Genomic DNA, 17,834 nt, shown 5'->3' with positions numbered 1-17,834 from the left:
TGCCATGCAATATTAATTCTACAGCTTTGGCCGATCCGTCCTGATAGCTCGATCAATAAGCTCCATCGCCTGAAAGAGCTCATAGTCATGCTGCTTGGGCGTCACAACCTGGACACTCAGCGGTGAGTTTAGATAAACCGTCCGGTCGACCGTTTTCTCATTCCCTATACAACGTCAGTAAATCAGATCAATTCTAAATGTGGAAAGGGACATACAAAGCTCCCGATTAGCCTTATCCCAACTCCCAATCGCCTTCTCGCCCATCTCAACTCCCTTCTCCAAATCCGCCTCCACGAAATTCCGAACAGGAAGCGATCCAGCCGGATAATCCAGCAGCACAAAACTAGATGTATACCCAACAGCATTATACCGATCCAGCTCGGGGACCGGGTGCGGCGCAACGGGGTGGATGATCGCATCAATCGTCTGCTCGTTCCCATTACCACCCTGCATCCACAATTTCTTACGTAGCTCGAGTTCCATAGCGCCCCGGGTTGCTTGGAGCTCAGCGAGCTGCGAGAGGAGCAGCGGTTTTCCGCGCTTCGTGCGCGTCTGGAGCCATGGGATGAGCGACTCGCCTGTGCTCTCGAGGAGGTCCATCATGTTGACGCCGCCGTCGACGCCCATGAGACGGCCAGCAATAGCTTGGCATTTTGAGAGGATCTTGGGGACTGGGATCTCGACGACATTTACGCCTGGGGTGCGGCGGAGCGCGTTGGCGACTTCTTTGAGGACCTTCGATACCGGGGGTAGAGGCTCGACTAGCCCGTCCGATGGGAGGATACCGACTGTTATCGGTCTATTGCTGTTCCTGCCGAAGGATGAGAGAGGTGACGGCCATGCGCCTGGGATGCAGTCTTCGCCGAACCACTGAGCTTTAGGAATGAGGTGGGCCATTACGGCGTCGATGTCGGCCATGGAGTGGGCGAGGGGTCCAGCGACGGCTTGGATTGAGATGCGGCCCTTTGCTTTGGGCTGGCCGTCTGTTTGGCCGCCGTATGGGACACGGCCGTTGCTTGGTTTGAAGCCGTAGAGGCCATTACACATGGCTGGGACGCGGATGGAGCCGCCGATGTCTGTTCCGAACCCGATCATGGAGCCACGGAGAGCGAGGAGGGCGCCTTCGCCACCAGTGGAGCCGCCGACTGTGAGCTGGCGGTTGCGCGGGTTGAGAGTGCGGCCGAAGAGGTGGTTTGCTGAGTCCAAGGCGCCCATGGTTTGGGGGACGTTGGTTTTGGTGATGATGATCGCGCCTAGGGATTTGAGGAGGGAGACGAGGGGTGCATCTACCTCGCATGGGCGAAGCGCGAGAGCGGCGATGCCGACGCTGGCATCGACGCCGCGGATGTTGAAGGAGTCCTTGACTGAGACGGGCAGACCGTGTAGAGGGCCGATGGGTGTGCCCGTGCGACGGAGGTGGTCGTCTAGCTCTTGTGCTCGCTGAAGAGCGGACTCGAAGAGCGGCTCGGTCAGGCATCGGGTAAGTTGGTGAGCAATGGCAGCTCTCTGTCTCTTGTTAACTTTGGTACATACGATGGACTCGGACGGAGTACCTTGCAGAAAGCTTCGATGACTTCCCTTGCGGTGAGCGTTTGGCAGTGGATTTGACCCAGCAGACCTTTGATGTCCCAGTTCTCAGTGATTTCAATTTGCCTGGCGGATAGCAGACCGCATGATCGAGGAATGTCCATCACATTGACCCGGTCGTACTGGACGTTGGCAACAGACTCCGCGGGGGAGTGCATCCCCGCAGGGACCAGAGAGGGAGAAAGGCGCCATTCCTGGGGGATACGCTCCCACAGCTGGGCCTGTTTACGCTCGGCGATCTCAGAGTACTTCATTCTGCGGAATTATCGAATTGACAAGGAATCAACGAGAACGAACCTCGAAATACTGAGAATAGAAACAAGGTTGGGACTGGGTGCGGAGAACCTCGGCAGTCATCATATCATTAGTCATTATGTCTAATACATGCGCATAAAGTTATACAGTTTTCTGGTCCAGCTCCAGGTCCAGATCGAATTTCCTCTCGATCTCTCTCGTCGGCAGCAGCGTCCTCTCTCGGTTGGAGCGCTGCGTTATCATTCTCTCCAGCACCAGTTGATCTTTTCTATGCTGGCTTTTTCTAATCCATCCTCGAGCCCGCCGCAGTCCTTCCTGGAAAACATCTCCAATGTCATCGAGCACCAAAGCCAACAGCACCAGTGGAATCGAGATCCCAAAGCCGACTCCAAAGGTGTATTTGGCCACGTATCCGAGCGTCAAGTTATTCTCAAACTCAGGCATGTTGATGGTGAAAACTGATGTGATGAAAGACAGCGGGAGGAACACAATGGTCACGATCGTGAAAACCATGAGAATCTTGCCCTGCCGCGTCGTGCCAGCTGCCTGATCGCGAGCAAATCGGGCCTCGAACGCATTGGCATGCTTTTGCTTTAGGTCAAGAAGGTCGGTGATGGACGAGTAGATGCGTTCAGCCTGCTTGTCCATGCGGTCGATATCCTTCAAGTGCATATCGATTGTCCGTTGCTGCTCTCCGAACCGCTTTTTAATATCCCGCTGCGCGAACCCATGGCTGAGATATATCTCGCATACCACTTCCTGGAAGTCAACAAGGACGTGTTGCTGGTGCTGAAGGACCATCCGGATCATGTTGAGCTCATCACGTATATCCTTCGCTTCGGCAAGGAGGTCTGTTTCCTGGCCAATGTCTAGCAAATTATCGACAAACAGCGGCTCATCATCCAGTTCATCATCGTTCTTTTTCTTCTTTTTCTCCTCTTTGTTTAAATTCTTGGCCACGTCCTTTTCTTTCCGCCGCGCAAATCGGCTGAGCTTCCGGTGGTTTTTGAGCCAATCCGACGCCTGTGCTGAGGCCCGGTTGAATTGCTGGAAGAGCAGACTCTCGCGGTCTGTCGCGATGCCGATGGACGATTCGAACATGTCGAGAAACTGGTACTCGTCATCGCCCATTCGGTGCCGATCAAACACTCCTGAGCAACGGTTGGTGATAATAATGGCCAGATCGTAAATGGAGCGCACGGGCTCGCGGGTCTTGGAATTGATATCTTCGATGATCCCGTCCAGCACGTTCAACGGGTCGTTCTTGGGCTGGTCCCATCGTTGAGGAAAGCTTGTGACAATTAAACTCGGCCCCAGAATCCACATCCAAAGCTGGTCAACCATGAAGATCTTTGGCTCTGGGGTGCGAGACCCCTTGGTCTGGTATCTGTACACGACCTGATCCTGGTCGCGCGACTGCGTGTCGATATTAGGATAGAAGAACTGGTCCAGCGTGCGTCGAATATGGAGGGACGTTGTCGATGATGTGAGATGGGCACGAAGGAGCAACTCGTCGCGTGTGGGTTTTCTCTCAATGCCCTGCGGAGGCGTCTGGACCTTCTGCGTTTCCTGGATCGCCTCTTGCATCTTCTCCCGTCGTTCAGCCGTCTCGAAATGCAGGTATGGCATAAAGTAGCAGACGTTGCTTTCCAGCGGTGCCGGTTTGTCACTTTTGTCCCTGCAGAAACTTAGGGGGTTTGGAGACTTGTCTCGTCGTATAGACGGAGACTTGGGCTGGCCCCCTTTGGGCGTCTGTGTTCCTCCTTTCTTGCCTTTCTTGCCCTGCGAGCTGCTTGGGCTGTCATCCTGAGAATACGAATCCAGCCGCTCCATCTTTCCTCCTGACTTTTGCTTCTTGGCTTTACCTCCGCCATCTACCTTCGGTGATGGCAACGGCAGCGGCGGCAGTGGCGGGTCTTTTGACAGGCCATTGATTAATATCTGCGGTGACCGAGTTTCCACCTCTGTCTCCCCTGCACTGTCAGCACGGCCTTCATATCGGGTCCTTGGTGCCCTATGTGTGCTCTGGCAGAGTGGGCGCATATAGTTTGAATGCATTTTCTGGCCACGATGCTGGTAATTGAATGACCTCTCTAGCCCTTTGAAACTATCCACATCATGTGCACCTTCTTCGATAAACGCCTTGGTTAGCAGGGCTTCAACCCATGCCATGTTGTTCGCGGGGAGATGTATCCAGCGGAAATCAGTGGACTTGCTGTTTGACGGCAGTGCATTCCACGCCTGCTTTCTGTGGTTGTCGGCGTCGCGCCCGTATAGAAGATTGAACACCGAAGTGCGCTTAACCCGATTCTCATTATGAAAGTTTCCAAAATCCACAACCGTCGCTTCGAAGCCCTCGCAGGCACCGCGCGCATCCTCGCTCAGCGCCGTCACGTTGTTGTACGGTGCCAGAAGCGCAACGACATCCTTACACTTGAACTGCGCAGCGCGGAGGAAAGGCGTACTCCCGAAGTTATCCCTCAGCCGCTGCTTCAGATCCGTACGCTCGAGCAGACACTCGACAACTTCACGGTGTCCACCTTGCGCGGCCAAGTGCAATGGTGACACCCCATTCAGCAACTGCGAGTTGATCTTCGCCCCAGCTGCTAGCAGCCTTCTAGCAATACTCTCGCTCCCGCGGTCACACGCATTATGCAACGGCGTCCAACCGCCATCACTGCGTGCATTCACATCCGCGCCATGCCGCAGAAGCAACGAGATAATGCTCTCATTTCCATGCGCAACAGCCAGATGCAACGCCGTCTTATTCCTTCCTTCAACCGCATTCACATCCGCCCCAGCCATTGGAATCCCACCTGTACTCCGCGCATTGATAATCATCGGCCGCGCAAGCAACATCTCCGCCAACCTCTCCTTCCCCGTCGCGCACGCCCAGTGCAGCGGCGACCTCCCCAGCTCATCGCGCGCATCAACCTCACACACAGTCTCCAATAACAGCCGAATCACATCCTCTCCCCAATCACACATCTTATCCGCAGCAAGGTTATGCAGGACATTCCGCTGTCTCAGATCGCGCGCATTCACATCCGCCCCGCGCGCAATCAGGACCTGCAGGATATGGAAATGATTCTTCCACGCGGCCGTCATAATCGCCGTTCTTCCCTTCCTATCTCCAATCTCCGTCGAAGCCCCGTAGTCAAGCAGAACCTGCGCAATCCGCACATGATTCCTCTCTACGGCCTTGAGCAGCGGCGACGCCGTCACCCTTCCACCACCTCCTCCTCCTCCACCTTGCGCATTTGCACTCGCACTCGCATTCTGATTCGCATTCGCATTGGCATTCGCATTCCCAGGCGCAGAAAATAAATCCGGCACAGCGCCCAACGAAAGCAAATACTGCGCTGCATTAAACCTGCCCCTTTCGCAAGCGCGCATGAGCCCCACGCGCAAAAACCCATCAGTCAACTGGCCGTTCTCGCGCGCGGTCGCGACGACATCGCGCAGGTCTTCGAGCGCATCGCTTGCGGCGGCTTTCACAAGGCGCGGTTCGAGTCGGTCGTGGCTGGAGCTGGTTACGCTGGATCGGGAACGGGACATTCTTCCCTGTCTCTCTCTCTCTCTCTCTCGTTTTTTTACCCTTTTATCCGCAGTGGTATTATTTGATACGTGGGTAGGTACCGTAATCGCTTTCCTTATCTTATCCTAGTAAGGATTGAAAAGCGGCGGAGGAGGGGGTGATCAAGTCGGCATCGGGATGGAGTTGGTGTTTATTTGATTTTGTCGCAGGCCGCAGAAATAGGGGATGGTTGAACATTTATTGTTGAGCACGGTCAGCCGCAGGAGCAAAAAGAGTGAGAGCTGAGAACTGAGAAAGTCCAGACCGACGCCCCGGGACCGGGGATTAATCTTAAATATGCAAGACCGAGACTCGTCGACCTGGGGGGGTCCCAGTTTGCGAGCAGGATCGCTTAGCTGCAGACCCTGGCGGCACTAACTGGTTTAGTTCGGGGCCAGAGTGCGGAGCTGGTTGTACAAACTATACAAAGAAACACTAAACCAGAATTCCTGGAGCCACAGCAAGCCTTCTATGTCGATACAGATGGAGTATGAGCTGGAATATCTGTATATTGACAGGTTCACCATATCTGCTTTGGCACTGACACCGACACTGACACTGACATGGCTGGAGTATACCGATTACCGCACGATGTCGCGATTGAGTCCACTTGCACTAACCCTAAAGAGATTGGAAAATACACTATGCCAAACCTGGCCCGTCTCAGATTGTTTGTCCTCTGGCTTGCATGTTGTTACTGTCGATTTCCTAATTTCTGTCCAGTTAGAATAATATTTCCTGTGGCTGGTTAAGGGAGTTAAAGGCGGCGGCACTGCTAAGCTTGCACTTGGCCCACGGCGGGAGGACGGACCGGACCCATGGATTTGTACGGAGTGCTTACTCCTATTATTAGCACGCTATAGCAGTAACGGCAATTTGAACCGTTTCTCGGTCAGAATTATTTATTATTCTATCGTCTCTAAATAACATCAGAAATCCGACGGTCGCCGCGAGAATCGTGGGAATCAAGAGAATGCAAACTCAAGCTCGACAATGCGCAAGGAGTGTCTAGCAGCAGCACTTTCCAAAAAGAAAATGGTGTGGGAAGGAGGGTAAGAAGACAAGTTCGAATGTCGAAAGATGCGCAAATCCCGGAATCAAAAAGAGAAAAAAAAGGTGAGAAAAAAAAAATGCTCTGCCGCAAAGTATCAAAAACATCAGCTCTTTTTTGTCGCATGTACGTCGTCCTTGTCCCTCCCCGCTCCGCCTTCTGTATTATTACAGAGGAAACATAGAGGATGACGATGATGATAAATAGAAACGTAATTAAAGGTGTATGGTAGAAGCAGCATTGACAGTATAACCCTCTCCTCGGTTAACATTGTACACATTCAATTGCAGGTCGGTCCCAGACTTCATTTCTTTCCCTTTCTTTGGGTGGGAACCTGTTTGAGGATATCGTCGAAGCTCATGTTGGGGTTGAACGTGCTGACAGGCCGCGCTGGGGGATCAACGGGAGCAACGCCGGCTGGCAACGGTAACGCCTCAAGCCCAGGGTTGATCGAGTGACGATGCTCCGCTCGAGCTCGTAGAGCCGGAGAATTCATCCGAGGGATTGCAGGGGGCGGCGGAGCAAGGCTACCGCCGGGTGACAGCAACGGCGTTGGAGGGGTCTGATGGCCCGGGATCGGATGGTGCAGATGGGGTGGGTGTTCTGAGGATGATCCTGTAGACGACTGATGGGCCGGATACGGGGATGAGATTGAGGACTCGTTGTCATACGGGTCGTCAACCGTTGGTGGTCCCAAAATAGCATCCTTCTCAGCCCATTGCTCCGCCGTTTGCCAGCAATGGCTGCGTCGGTACACTCCCTCCACACCATTGATGACCACATCCGAAGGTAAACTGACGAGACCATTGCCACCAGCAACGCCAAACCAGCTACGAGCAACTTTGCCGTCATTCTGCACCCAAGGCGCTCCGCCACGGGGAGCAATGCAAAGATAATATTCAGTGTCGTCGGTAAAGTTGATACCTTGGGCATCAACCACGACCAACGGCAGCGCTTGGATAACGCAGTAAATGAGGATCCACTGACCACAGCGGAGATCGATCAAGTCGTTGACGGACTTTCCGTGGCCAGAGCGACGTTCAAATTGCATGAACGCCTCAACAAATGGTGTGGGTTTCAAGCTCTCGCGCGTATAGGAGCCCATGAGCACAGCATTGACGTCCGAGTCTTTCAGCTTCTTGGTATTTTGCTTTGCTTCCTTCTTGGCGTCCATCGGTTTTCGCAAGAGAGGCTGCAGTGACGGATATTGAGGAATATCGAAAGGAACGGGTGGCTGTACTGGTGGCGTGCTTCGATCATACTCACTTAGCACGATTCTCATAGCACGATTCGTGAGATCCATCGGGTCGGCCGCCTCATCAACTTCCGGCGCCATGTCCACTGTCCGGGTGGTGAGCGACGTGCGATCAACCAGCATATCGTACACGTTGCACATGTCCTCGTACATCTCCTTGGCGACTTGGCGGTTCAGGCCACTCTCTTCGAATTGATTCTTCCTAGAAGGCTTGGGGGGCCACGAGCCATATCTCTGGCGATAATAGTTGAGCAGAAACCGACGGAACTCCATAAACGATGACTTCCATGCCTTGAAACGCACAACCTTACTCTCAACCGTTGACTGCGAATTTGCAATACCAGAGAAAACGGAAGGAAAGTCAAAGTCGTTAAGCTTGTTCTGCAAGACCTTCAGGCGACCGTCCAAGTCAATGAAGCCACGCTCGAGGCGCTTCTGGGTGACGGCACTGATCAACCCAAATTTAGGGCTCCTCAGCTGCTTCAGTTCATCCAGTTTCCCTACACCATGCACAAACCCTTCCAGATATAGAGGATAGAATCGGAGGCGCTCTCCCAATATAACAGCCTCGATAGTCTTTTCACGGCTCTTGCGAACATCCGCCAGGCAAAGCTCATCACAATAGTTGCTAAAGCTGGAAGTAGCGATTTCACCAAAGTTAGATCCGTCAAGGTTGGTGAATTCGAAGCGAGCTAGTAATGTAGCGATATCCATGAAGATCGTAAACAGCGACGAAGATCGTGGAGTCGCGATCAAGGACTGGCCTAGGAGGAAGGCAAAGAGGTTACGGAAGAGAAGGAGAGTTTCCAGGTCTTCTTGAGAGATGGGTGCGCTGTCACTGGAAACGTCGCTGTTGAGCGGAATCGGCAGGTAAAGATGAAGCTCTTGGGGCTCATCCTGGATGTCGTCCTCAAATGACATGCGCCTGCTACCGGTGCTATCATTATCATTGTCGTTCCAGTGATGAGGGGTTAGAGGAGGCGAAGTAGGACCGTTGAGAGGGTTTAGTGATAGATTTCGGGTCTGACGCTCAAGGCTGCCGGGAGATCGAGGGTCGGCGCCGCGTGCGAGAAAGTTTAGCGACGATGAATCGGCGAATGCAGTAGAATGGATCTTGAAGGACGCAGGTCGGCCGGTGTTTTGCGGGAACAAGTATACGTATGTATCGCCCGTCTCATTCCACAACTCCGGAATCTATATCATCCGATCTCTTAGTTTTGGTTGCGCTGAGGTTTTTTTTTTTTTTTTTTTTTTTTTTTTTTTTTTTTTTTCTCGTTTCTTTGAAATAACACAGCGTATGTGTCGCACTTTCGGCCGCTTGAACCATTGAAATATGAAATGAAATAAGCTTACGTACCTGTTCTCCCCGGCCCAAGGGCCCCAGATCATACAATATCTTATGTTCTAATCCTGCTATCCAAGCACCCGGCAGTTGCGGCTGGGGAGGCCTCACATCTACTGAGCTGGCGCGCGCCCGTCCAGGAATCCAACTGCGTCTCTTAGAGGGCGTTCCGGGCCGTGAATCGGGGCCTCCGGGGACAGCCAAGCCACCGGAGCTGGACGGCCGACCACTACTCATTCTCCGGCCTCTGCTTTGAGGCCTACCGTCGGGGGAGTTAGATGCATGATCGGCCAGATCCTGGTTAACCGCTAAAAGGGAGGGAGGAGGCGGCAGCGGAGAGTCCAAGTCGAAACCGTCCATTGGGCCGGGTGATACTGGGTGTGAGAAGTTTGGAACGACGGGCGCAGAGGATAGGCGGGCTGGCCTGGAACTACTCCGGCGTCGCCGGTCCTGGGGTATCTGGTCGGGAGACGGTCTTGGGAGGCTGGGCGAGCGCGGCGATGAAGGACTGGTGGGGGCATCTCGATTTGAACTCAGGGAGAAGAGTGAGGAAATGCGTTTGGCCGATTTGACAGGAGCCGACAACATCTTGTGGTCGCTAACGGTCGGAGAAAAAGAAGAAAAGAGTCAGCCCAAACTCGACGACAACTGCAAGAGTCGCTCCTCAGAGAGTCGCGCTTGAACAATGGGAGAAGGGCTGCGAGGGAGGGCACATTGGCGGCGACAAGGAATGAGAAGTAAAGGAAGGAGGGAGGGAGTGCGAAACAGGCGGGTGAAAGCTGAGCATGAGAGGGCGCGCGGGAGGTAGGAAAAGAATGACACCAACCATGCACGAAGGCTGACAATAATGCAAAATCAACCGAAAGCGTCTGACCACGAACTATTCTTGGGTCCCGAGGACTCTGGACGTTCCTTTTTCCTCCTACTGGACGTATGAAGTTCGTCCACGATACCCGACGGAGACTGTGGAATGGATCTGCAGGAGGGAGGGGGAGGGAGGAATGGAAGGCAGGAGCGAGAGATGGAGTCAAGCAATGAGGGTGCTGGGCATTCGGTTGGAAAAGGAAACCGACAGCAATGCTGGGTTCAGGAGGCAGGCCAGGAGAAAGAAGAAGCTGTACAAGTTTGGTAGAGTGGGAGAGTGGAGGAGAGAAAGAAACTGGATCGATGATAAATATTGAAGATTGGAACAGGAACCAATCAATTCCCCAATTTTCATCCACGGGATGCTGCAATACCAGATGGTATTCTCTAGTCCGCTTCTGGCCTAGGCCTCGCGGACTTTGCGCGACATGAGCGGGCAACGGCCGTATTTTAATCGGGTAGTTTCCGAACGTTCGGTATTTTCAATGCCTAGCCCCGAAATTTAACAAGGACATACTTGGTATACAATACTTTCGCTGCCTAATAATATGCATTCTCATCCCATCCTTCGTGACATTATGAGTAGCATAATCCTCCATAAGCCTCTATTCTGTTATCCCAGTACCTATGTCAAATCCTACACCCCTTTAACACTCATAAAGGTGGCCGCCATACACCGTATACATTTGTTCCGTGGGATATTTATAGATTTTAATTGACGGAGTCCCGTGGAACAACCAATATCGTTGACGCTTCCTATTTCCGAGTTCTCGAGGCCCAACTGCCAACACGGCTTTTCATTCGCAATGCGAGGCTGGCAAGGTGAAAATAAATAAAAAAAAAAAGTCGAGAGGAGAAAATATCAACCCACATAAGCACATAGCCACGCTTGCAGCCTCGCAGGCTCCGAGCAACCTTCCGCCGCCTTCCAAACCGGTGGAGCGATCAGGGGGCCAAAATGCCAGCACACCGACCAAGGCCGTTGGCAATCACGTCATAGCTATATGAAGGCATCTCTGAGTGGAAGACTCGGAGAAAGTAACCTGTTCTCGCCTTCAATGATATTCTCCAACTTTCAGCCGCACAGACAGCAAGTGGTGGCAATGTGCAACTTGCACCAACTTCAACAGAGAACCAAAATAGGATCCCACGCAAGGCGTAGAAAATAGCGACGTATAGGAGGACAGACATGTCCACGCTAAGCAGGTCCCACTAATATATGCAGAACGAACGGGCATACATCCATACGTAAGAAGAGGCCCATTTTGTAGGCACTGCCATTTCGAGCAGCAGCCGAGGCCAGAGATGAGAAATACCAAGTTACCAAGGTTCCCATCTCCGACCCTCCAATAGTCGCCCATTGGAACAACGATTCTGACATGTAAGATGGCGTTGGTGAGAGGCTGAGCGGCTGTCCACTCTGGCATCCGAACTCGGAGTTATGATTTTCCCGCCTCCTTTGACAACAAACAGGGACAAACGGATGGTCTTGGTGGGCAACAACAATGGGAATATCGGTATAACCGTTGTCGATGCGACCCTGAGTCCCGGAACCAAAGCTTATCAGATCTAGATCTAATCAAGCACGCCATTGCAACATCGCAAAAATGAAATTGCTGCTCGATAAGGCTAAACCCAGTCCGGCGCTGATTCAATAGTTTTGTTGATAGAGCCGTCACAATGAATATATATACGCACGCCTGATCGACCGGAGAATATCCGACCACTTAACTCTAGCCAATCCGATCCAAAAACCGCCCATTAGCAGTCTCAGCTACGACTGGTCGTATTTGTATTAGGGTAGAAGGCCAATGCTATGGATTAAACGATGGACTCCTTATGATATGTGATTAAAGGAGCAAACAACCGGGGTATCACACAATCGAGCTCTATACTAATTCGTCTTCTCATACGGCGATGTTGCATTCCGACCGCGAGGGCCTCATACGGCTAGTCTGATCGTCCGATGCCATGGTCATGACAGACCTCTACGGTTTTCTACAATGGGAAGCTGTCACTGAGAAGCAAGTGCGCTCCCGAGTTTAGTAGGTGCTGGCCGCTACCAGACGGCCCCCAGACGACGAGGTGACATCGTGAGCAGCGGGGGTTTCAGCAGCGCCGGTCTTGATGAGACAGACTAAGGAAGAAGTCGCACGAAACCAGCACCTAAGGTTGACCAGCCCTTCCTCGACAGGGTCCTGAGCCTTACTATCGCATGATTGCGGCCACCCAGGATCAAATTTGCACGAGACATGATCTCTCATCCACCAGATCCCCATTGCAGGGTGCTACTTTATCAAGGTTGCATTGCCAGACCCATTATGCACCAAGCGCAACACGGGTTGCACCGCAGATCCAGGAGCACCCGGAGTCCGGACCCCGTGAAGGTGGCACTAGATCTATTCTCGAGGCTCGAGTCTGGAGCAACCAGGTGGCAGGGCTGCAAGAGCGGTGCTCCTGCACTCTGGCTGGGAACCAGAGGAGAAAGTTTGCGGAGTGTGCACCGTGCAATCCGGCAGATGATGGAGATAGGGAGCGATGACCTGACACCGAACCAGGGATTAAGGGAGGGGGAACCGTGGATGGCTGAGCGGAAGAGCAAATGAACGCCCGGAGAAATCAACCCTGTAAACTAGATTTTAGCTAGGGATAAACTCAAGCGAAGAAACAAATAATAAATGACCATTTATGAACAGGGTGACAATAATGGATAAACACATGTGGGAGTGCGACGCGGGTGACACGCACGGCTGACCGATCGACAGCACTGGAATTTGACGGGCGTCTCCTGCCGACTTCGCAGTGTTCGAGACTTCGAGAGCAGGCTGTACGGAGTATCCGTAAATTGCGTACTGTGCGGGCCTTGAGCCGTCGGGATGGATTCGATGGATTGATTTTGGGTCTGGTCTGGAATTCAGGACGGAGACTCATTCCAGCGAGCGCGTCGGCGCCACATACCCGGCAGAAACTGACATGCGAGGGCACAACACAGAACGAGTGGCCCTGAGCAGAGAGGCTATTTCCGGGCCAGACGACCGCCAGCGAATAGTTTCTACTAGTGGATGAAGAGAGTCATGCTAAGGAACTAGGAGTTTCATGAAGGAAGAAAAGGCTCTTGACCAAAGAGGATCCGATCTGACGCCTCCCACTTGGAGCGGGTACCCAAAGCTTGGCCAGAGGATGGATTAAAAATAAACTGTATTGTATCCATAGACTCGATTGACTCAAATTCGAGTTTCAATAGACGAGACTGTCCGAACTTGCCGCCTCGAGGGGAGTAGCAATTCGGATTATCTCCTGCTTGAGTGGTGCTGTGCGTCAACATACCTGGCCGGCGGACCAAGATAGCTCCCGGCACACAGGAATGTCGACTAAATAATAAGCAGTCCTTAGCTCAGCCATACCGCGGCGGACTCGACGTGAAGAATCGATCAACAAGAGGGTTGTCGCGGCCACCCAGGGTATGTTGATCCCCTCCTGAGTACTATATAGCATCGCAACCCAGGCCCTCCCATTTGCAGGGTTGTGCGACCTGTCTGACCTGCATTTTGCTCGTGTTCCACTCGCTCGTTTTTGAGAGTCGCTCGCTAGCAACCGCCGTCCAGCGCTTTAATAAAGATCAGGGTGAATCGGGCCCCAATCCCCCCTTTGGCGACTATCCAGCCGTTTCATCCCTGAATCGACTGTTTCAGCATCGGCGCGATTTCAGTTGTTCTGCGAACTGATTGGCCACTAGCCGAACACCGGCCTCCTGATTGGCGGCAGATCTGGTATTCTCGTTACATCGCTCTAATACGAAGGTACAACAGAACACTTGAAGAACAATCCATTATCTCCTCGCTATTCTCTCCTTACTTCTTGTTCTCATCCTCTTATTCTCTCTCCTTCTCTTCAAGCGCCGGCCCGTCTTCTGTTGTGTTTTTCGCTCTTTTGGAATTTATTCATTCTTTACCTGCTCCACGCTCCCTATTGTCGGGCTATTGTCTGCCCTTATTGACTTTCTGGGTTGTTTACTGCCCAGTCCTGACTGACCGTGTCGTGTGACGGTCTACTCTTTCGTTCTGCACATTCTCGCCCGTTATATCGTCATCCGTCGGTTTACCCCAAGCCGTCGTTTCGTATATCATCCATCGACTCGCTGCTGGACAGTGAGAACTCGGTCGTCTTAACGGTGACTTCGAAACTATAGCAATCATGCGTCTTACCAGCATCTTTTTACTCTTAACCGGGTCCGCCTGGGTTGGAGCCAGCCCTGTCACGCCCAATGACAACGAGCTAGTCGCCAGACAGTCCGGTTCCAACTACTGGGTTGACAGCATCAAACACCAAGGCGCCGTCGCTTTTGGGGGCAGCGCCGACTACCAAGTATACCGAAATGTGAAGGAGTTCGGTGCCGTTGGTACGTAGCTCCACATTTTTATATCAGTTATATATTCTAACGGGTCTAGGTGATGGCACGACGGACGACACTGCCGCCATCAACAAGGCCATCTCTTCGGGATCTCGCTGCGGTAAAGGCTGTGACTCGGCTACCACCAAGCCAGCCGTGGTCTACTTCCCTCCTGGTACCTACATGGTCTCCAAGCCCGTCGTCCAGTATTACTACACTCAAATGATTGGTGATGCTCTCAGCCTCCCTGTTATCAAGGCCTCCGCAGACTTCACCGGTATGGCTGTCATCGATGCCGACCCATACGAGGACGATGGCTCCAACTGGTACACCAACCAGAACAACTTCTTCCGTTCAATTCGTAACTTTGTCGTCGATATTACTGCTCTGCCCCAAGGCTCCGGTGCCGGTATCCACTGGCAAGTCGGACAGGCCACTAGCTTGCAGAACATCCGCTTCGAGATGGTCAAGGGCGGCGGCGAGGCCAACAAGCAGCAGGGTATCTTCATGGACAACGGTTCTGGAGGTTTTATGACCGACATGACCTTCAACGGTGGAAACTATGGTATGTTCGTCGGTAACCAGCAGTTCACCAGCCGCAACTTGACATTCAACGACTGCAACACTGGTGTCTTCATGAACTGGAACTGGGCCTGGACCTTCAAGTCCATTACCTTCAACAACTGCGAGCTCGGTCTGAACATGTCGAACTCTCCTTCCAACCAGACTGTCGGTTCCGTTTTGCTGCTCGACTCGGACTTTGTCGATACCCCGACGGGTGTTGTCACTGCCTGGGGCAAAGAAAGCATCCCTGTTGGCGCCGGCACTCTGGTTCTGGACAATGTGGACTTTAGTGGCTCCAAGGTCGGTGTTGCCTCTATTGACGGCAGCGAAGTAGTTGCGGGTGGCAAGGTTGTGGAAAACTGGGTTCAGGGTGGTGTCTACCGCCCAGGCCAGAGTGCTAGCAAGAGATCCATCCAGGCCCAGGCCCAGCCTGTTGAGGAAGAAGAAGTGGTGGTCGAGACAATCGTCGAGACAGTCTACGAATGCGGCTCTACCACTGTTCCCAAGCCTCCTGCAACGAGCACGGAATCGGGCACGGACGACGTGGAGACTACTGGTGCACCTCTGCCCTCAGGTGGCCAGATCGACTCGCAGACCGAGGGTGGTGCTTCCACTGTCACTAACGGACCCGCCGCTCCAGCAACCACTGCGGATAGCACTGCTGCCGACATCTCCGAGGCCGTTCCGTCTGGCACTTCTGAATCAACCCCAGCATCGTCCGGATCCAGTCATGGATCTAATGATTCCAGTGGCTCCAGTGGCTCCAGCGGTAGCAGCGGCAACTCAGGCCAGTGCGTAGCCAAGGAGGTCACCAGGACTCGTGTCCAGACTGCCGTCCCAATCAACAAGCCCAAGGCGCTCCTCAACAGCGACAGCGGCAAGGTCTTTGAACGCTCCAAGCCTCTGTACGAAAGTTACGCCGCTTCGTCGTTCGTCAGCGTCAAGTCCGCTGGTGCTAAGGGTGATGGCAAGACCGATGACACCGCAGCTATCCAAAAGATCCTCGACAGCGCCACCAAGGACCAGATCGTTCACTTTGACCACGGTGCCTATGTCCTAACTGACACCGTCAAGGTCCCCAAGAACATCAAGATCGTTGGTGAAGTCTGGCCCGTCCTCATGGCCCACGGCGAAAAGTTCTCTGATGAGCAGAACCCCATTCCTCTCCTTCAGGTCGGCCAAGCTGGCGACACTGGCTCCGTGGAAATCAGCGACATCACCCTTGTGACCAAGGGCCCTGCCCCTGGCGCCATTCTCATGGAGTGGAACATTGCTGAAGAGGCCCCTGGCTCTGCTGGAATGTGGGACGTCCACTTCCGTGTCGGTGGTTCCGCAGGCACTGAGCTTCAGTCCGACAAGTGCGCTAAGACGCCCAAGACCGACACTACCCCGAACAAGGAGTGCATTGGTTCCTTCATGCTTCTCCACCTTACGGAGAAGTCTACCGCATACCTCGAGAACGTCTGGTCCTGGACTGCCGACCACGAGCTTGACCTCGAGGACCACAACCAGATCAACATCTACAACGGCCGTGGAATCCTCGTCGAATCCAAGGGCCCCGTCTGGATGTACGGTACCGCGGCCGAGCACAACCAGCTTTACAACTACCAGGTTAACAACGCCGAGAGCGTCTTCATGGGTCTGATCCAGACGGAAACTCCTTACTTCCAAGCCAACCCCGATGCCCTCGAGCCCTTCACCCCTCAAGAATCATGGAACGACCCTGACTTCTCCACCTGCACCACCGAGGCCTGCAAGAAGGCCTGGGGGCTGCGCGTGATCAACTCCTCCAACGTCTTCGTCTACGGCGCCGGCCTGTACAGTTTCTTCGAGAACTACGGCCAGACATGCCTTGGCGACTCCTGCCAGGAGAACATGGTCCAGGTTGACTGCTCGGACGTTCACATCTTCGGTCTCAGCACCATCGCCACGACGAACATGATCGCCTCGTCCGATGGCAAGAGCCTAGTCCCGCAAGAGGGTAACGAGAGCACATACTGCTCCACGATTGCGTTGTTCGAGCAGACATCACAGGCATGAGTTACGCTAGGGGCTCCCTAGAACGAATTTTTTTTCTTGACTTGGTTTACATTCTGTGTTTTTCTTCATATATACATAGCTGGTTTGGAATACTGCGGGTATACATGCTTAGGCTGAGTATTCGGACTGGACTTTGTTGATACCTCTTTATTATACCATATTGCTTCTACTTCTGGCTTTGGTAATAAAATTAATTCCGTAATTTCAGTTTCTTCAGTATGCCTACCACCATCCTTTAACTATAACGGCAAACAGCTAGACCTTTACTCCCCTGAACCCACACAACCACCCGCAACCATCTTCTCAGGCCCAACGTACATTATTTACTATCCAGCTGAGTCGTCCAGCGACATTCCCAATGACGTGCACAGCCAAGAAACCCATTCCAGCGGACCAAACCCCCCATTGGCCATAAGCATAGTCCAGCCCCACATAGTGCAAAAACTCTTCCACGGCGGAGCCCCACTCTGAATCTTGCTCTATCAAAGCCGCTTAAAAAAATGATGGAAAAAAAAAAAAAAATCATACTCCACACACACGGTTAACCATCCAAAAAAACCAAAAATGTACTGACCGACGCAGGGATCGAACCTGCAATCTTTTGATTCGTAGTCAAACGCCTTGCCATTGGGCCAGCCGGCCTTTGTTGAAAGAAGAGGTGTATACTGTGCTTCTTGAGGGCCGGATGGTGGGTTTGAGTAGGATACACACACATAACTAGTTTAGATAGAGGCAGTATACACTAATAGAAGAATTTATAATAAAGATGAAAATATGACAGGATAGGCAACCAAATCACTTCTCTAGTATAGCTAGCTAGAAAGCATAATAGTTTACACACACGACACGACACGACAACACGCAGGGAGCAATATGTAACACTACCATCATCACAACAACCAAATTAAG

The 17,834-nt window shown here is 52.8% G+C and overlaps 5 protein-coding genes and 1 non-coding gene across 6 annotated transcripts; 1 reads left to right on the top strand and 5 right to left on the bottom strand.

Annotated features, from left to right (window-relative positions):
• Positions 1–18: 18 nt before the first annotated feature.
• On the bottom strand, positions 19–4,071 carry ASPVEDRAFT_119853 (uncharacterized protein; the record flags this gene model as incomplete). The annotated part of the gene is made up of 4 exons (XM_040805744.1): positions 19–164; positions 216–1,506; positions 1,554–1,835; positions 2,098–4,071. Coding segments are annotated over 4 exons (3,693 nt in total), but the record flags the coding sequence as incomplete, so codon positions are not given.
• Positions 4,072–4,359: 288 nt separating this feature from the next.
• ASPVEDRAFT_158864 (ankyrin repeat domain-containing protein) lies at positions 4,360–5,717 on the bottom strand (the record flags this gene model as incomplete). The annotated part of the gene is made up of 2 exons (XM_040808566.1): positions 4,712–5,717; positions 4,360–4,567 (listed from the first exon to the last, which is right to left on the bottom strand). Coding segments are annotated over exons 1-2 (897 nt in total), but the record flags the coding sequence as incomplete, so codon positions are not given.
• A 570-nt stretch (positions 5,718–6,287) lies between these two features.
• Positions 6,288–9,666, bottom strand: ASPVEDRAFT_36344 (uncharacterized protein). Its single transcript, XM_040811191.1, has 2 exons — positions 9,083–9,666; positions 6,288–8,919 (listed from the first exon to the last, which is right to left on the bottom strand). The coding sequence occupies exons 1-2, from the start codon at positions 9,653–9,655 to the stop codon at positions 6,775–6,777; spliced, it is 2,718 nt and encodes a 905-aa protein (XP_040662713.1). The 5' UTR covers positions 9,656–9,666; the 3' UTR covers positions 6,288–6,774.
• Positions 9,667–10,747: 1,081 nt separating this feature from the next.
• On the bottom strand, positions 10,748–11,376 carry ASPVEDRAFT_36342 (uncharacterized protein). Its single transcript, XM_040811190.1, has one exon. It carries the CDS (start codon positions 11,120–11,122, stop codon positions 10,877–10,879), a length of 246 nt encoding a protein of 81 aa, XP_040662712.1. The 5' UTR covers positions 11,123–11,376; the 3' UTR covers positions 10,748–10,876.
• A 2,749-nt stretch (positions 11,377–14,125) lies between these two features.
• On the top strand, positions 14,126–16,925 carry exgO (exo-beta-1,3-glucanase Exg0; the record flags this gene model as incomplete). The annotated part of the gene is made up of 2 exons (XM_040805762.1): positions 14,126–14,330; positions 14,380–16,925. 2 exons carry the CDS (start codon positions 14,126–14,128, stop codon positions 16,923–16,925), a joined length of 2,751 nt encoding a protein of 916 aa, XP_040662711.1.
• Positions 16,926–17,495: 570 nt separating this feature from the next.
• On the bottom strand, positions 17,496–17,567 carry ASPVEDRAFT_t6. Its single transcript has one exon. It is a non-coding gene; the product is annotated as a tRNA-Arg (tRNA).
• Positions 17,568–17,834: the final 267 nt, after the last annotated feature.

Source organism: Aspergillus versicolor (genome assembly GCF_001890125.1).
Source record: "Aspergillus versicolor CBS 583.65 unplaced genomic scaffold ASPVEscaffold_1, whole genome shotgun sequence".
In the NCBI taxonomy this organism is placed as follows: Eukaryota; Fungi; Ascomycota; class Eurotiomycetes; order Eurotiales; family Aspergillaceae; genus Aspergillus; species Aspergillus versicolor.
This window is presented reverse-complemented; position numbering and strand designations above follow the sequence as displayed.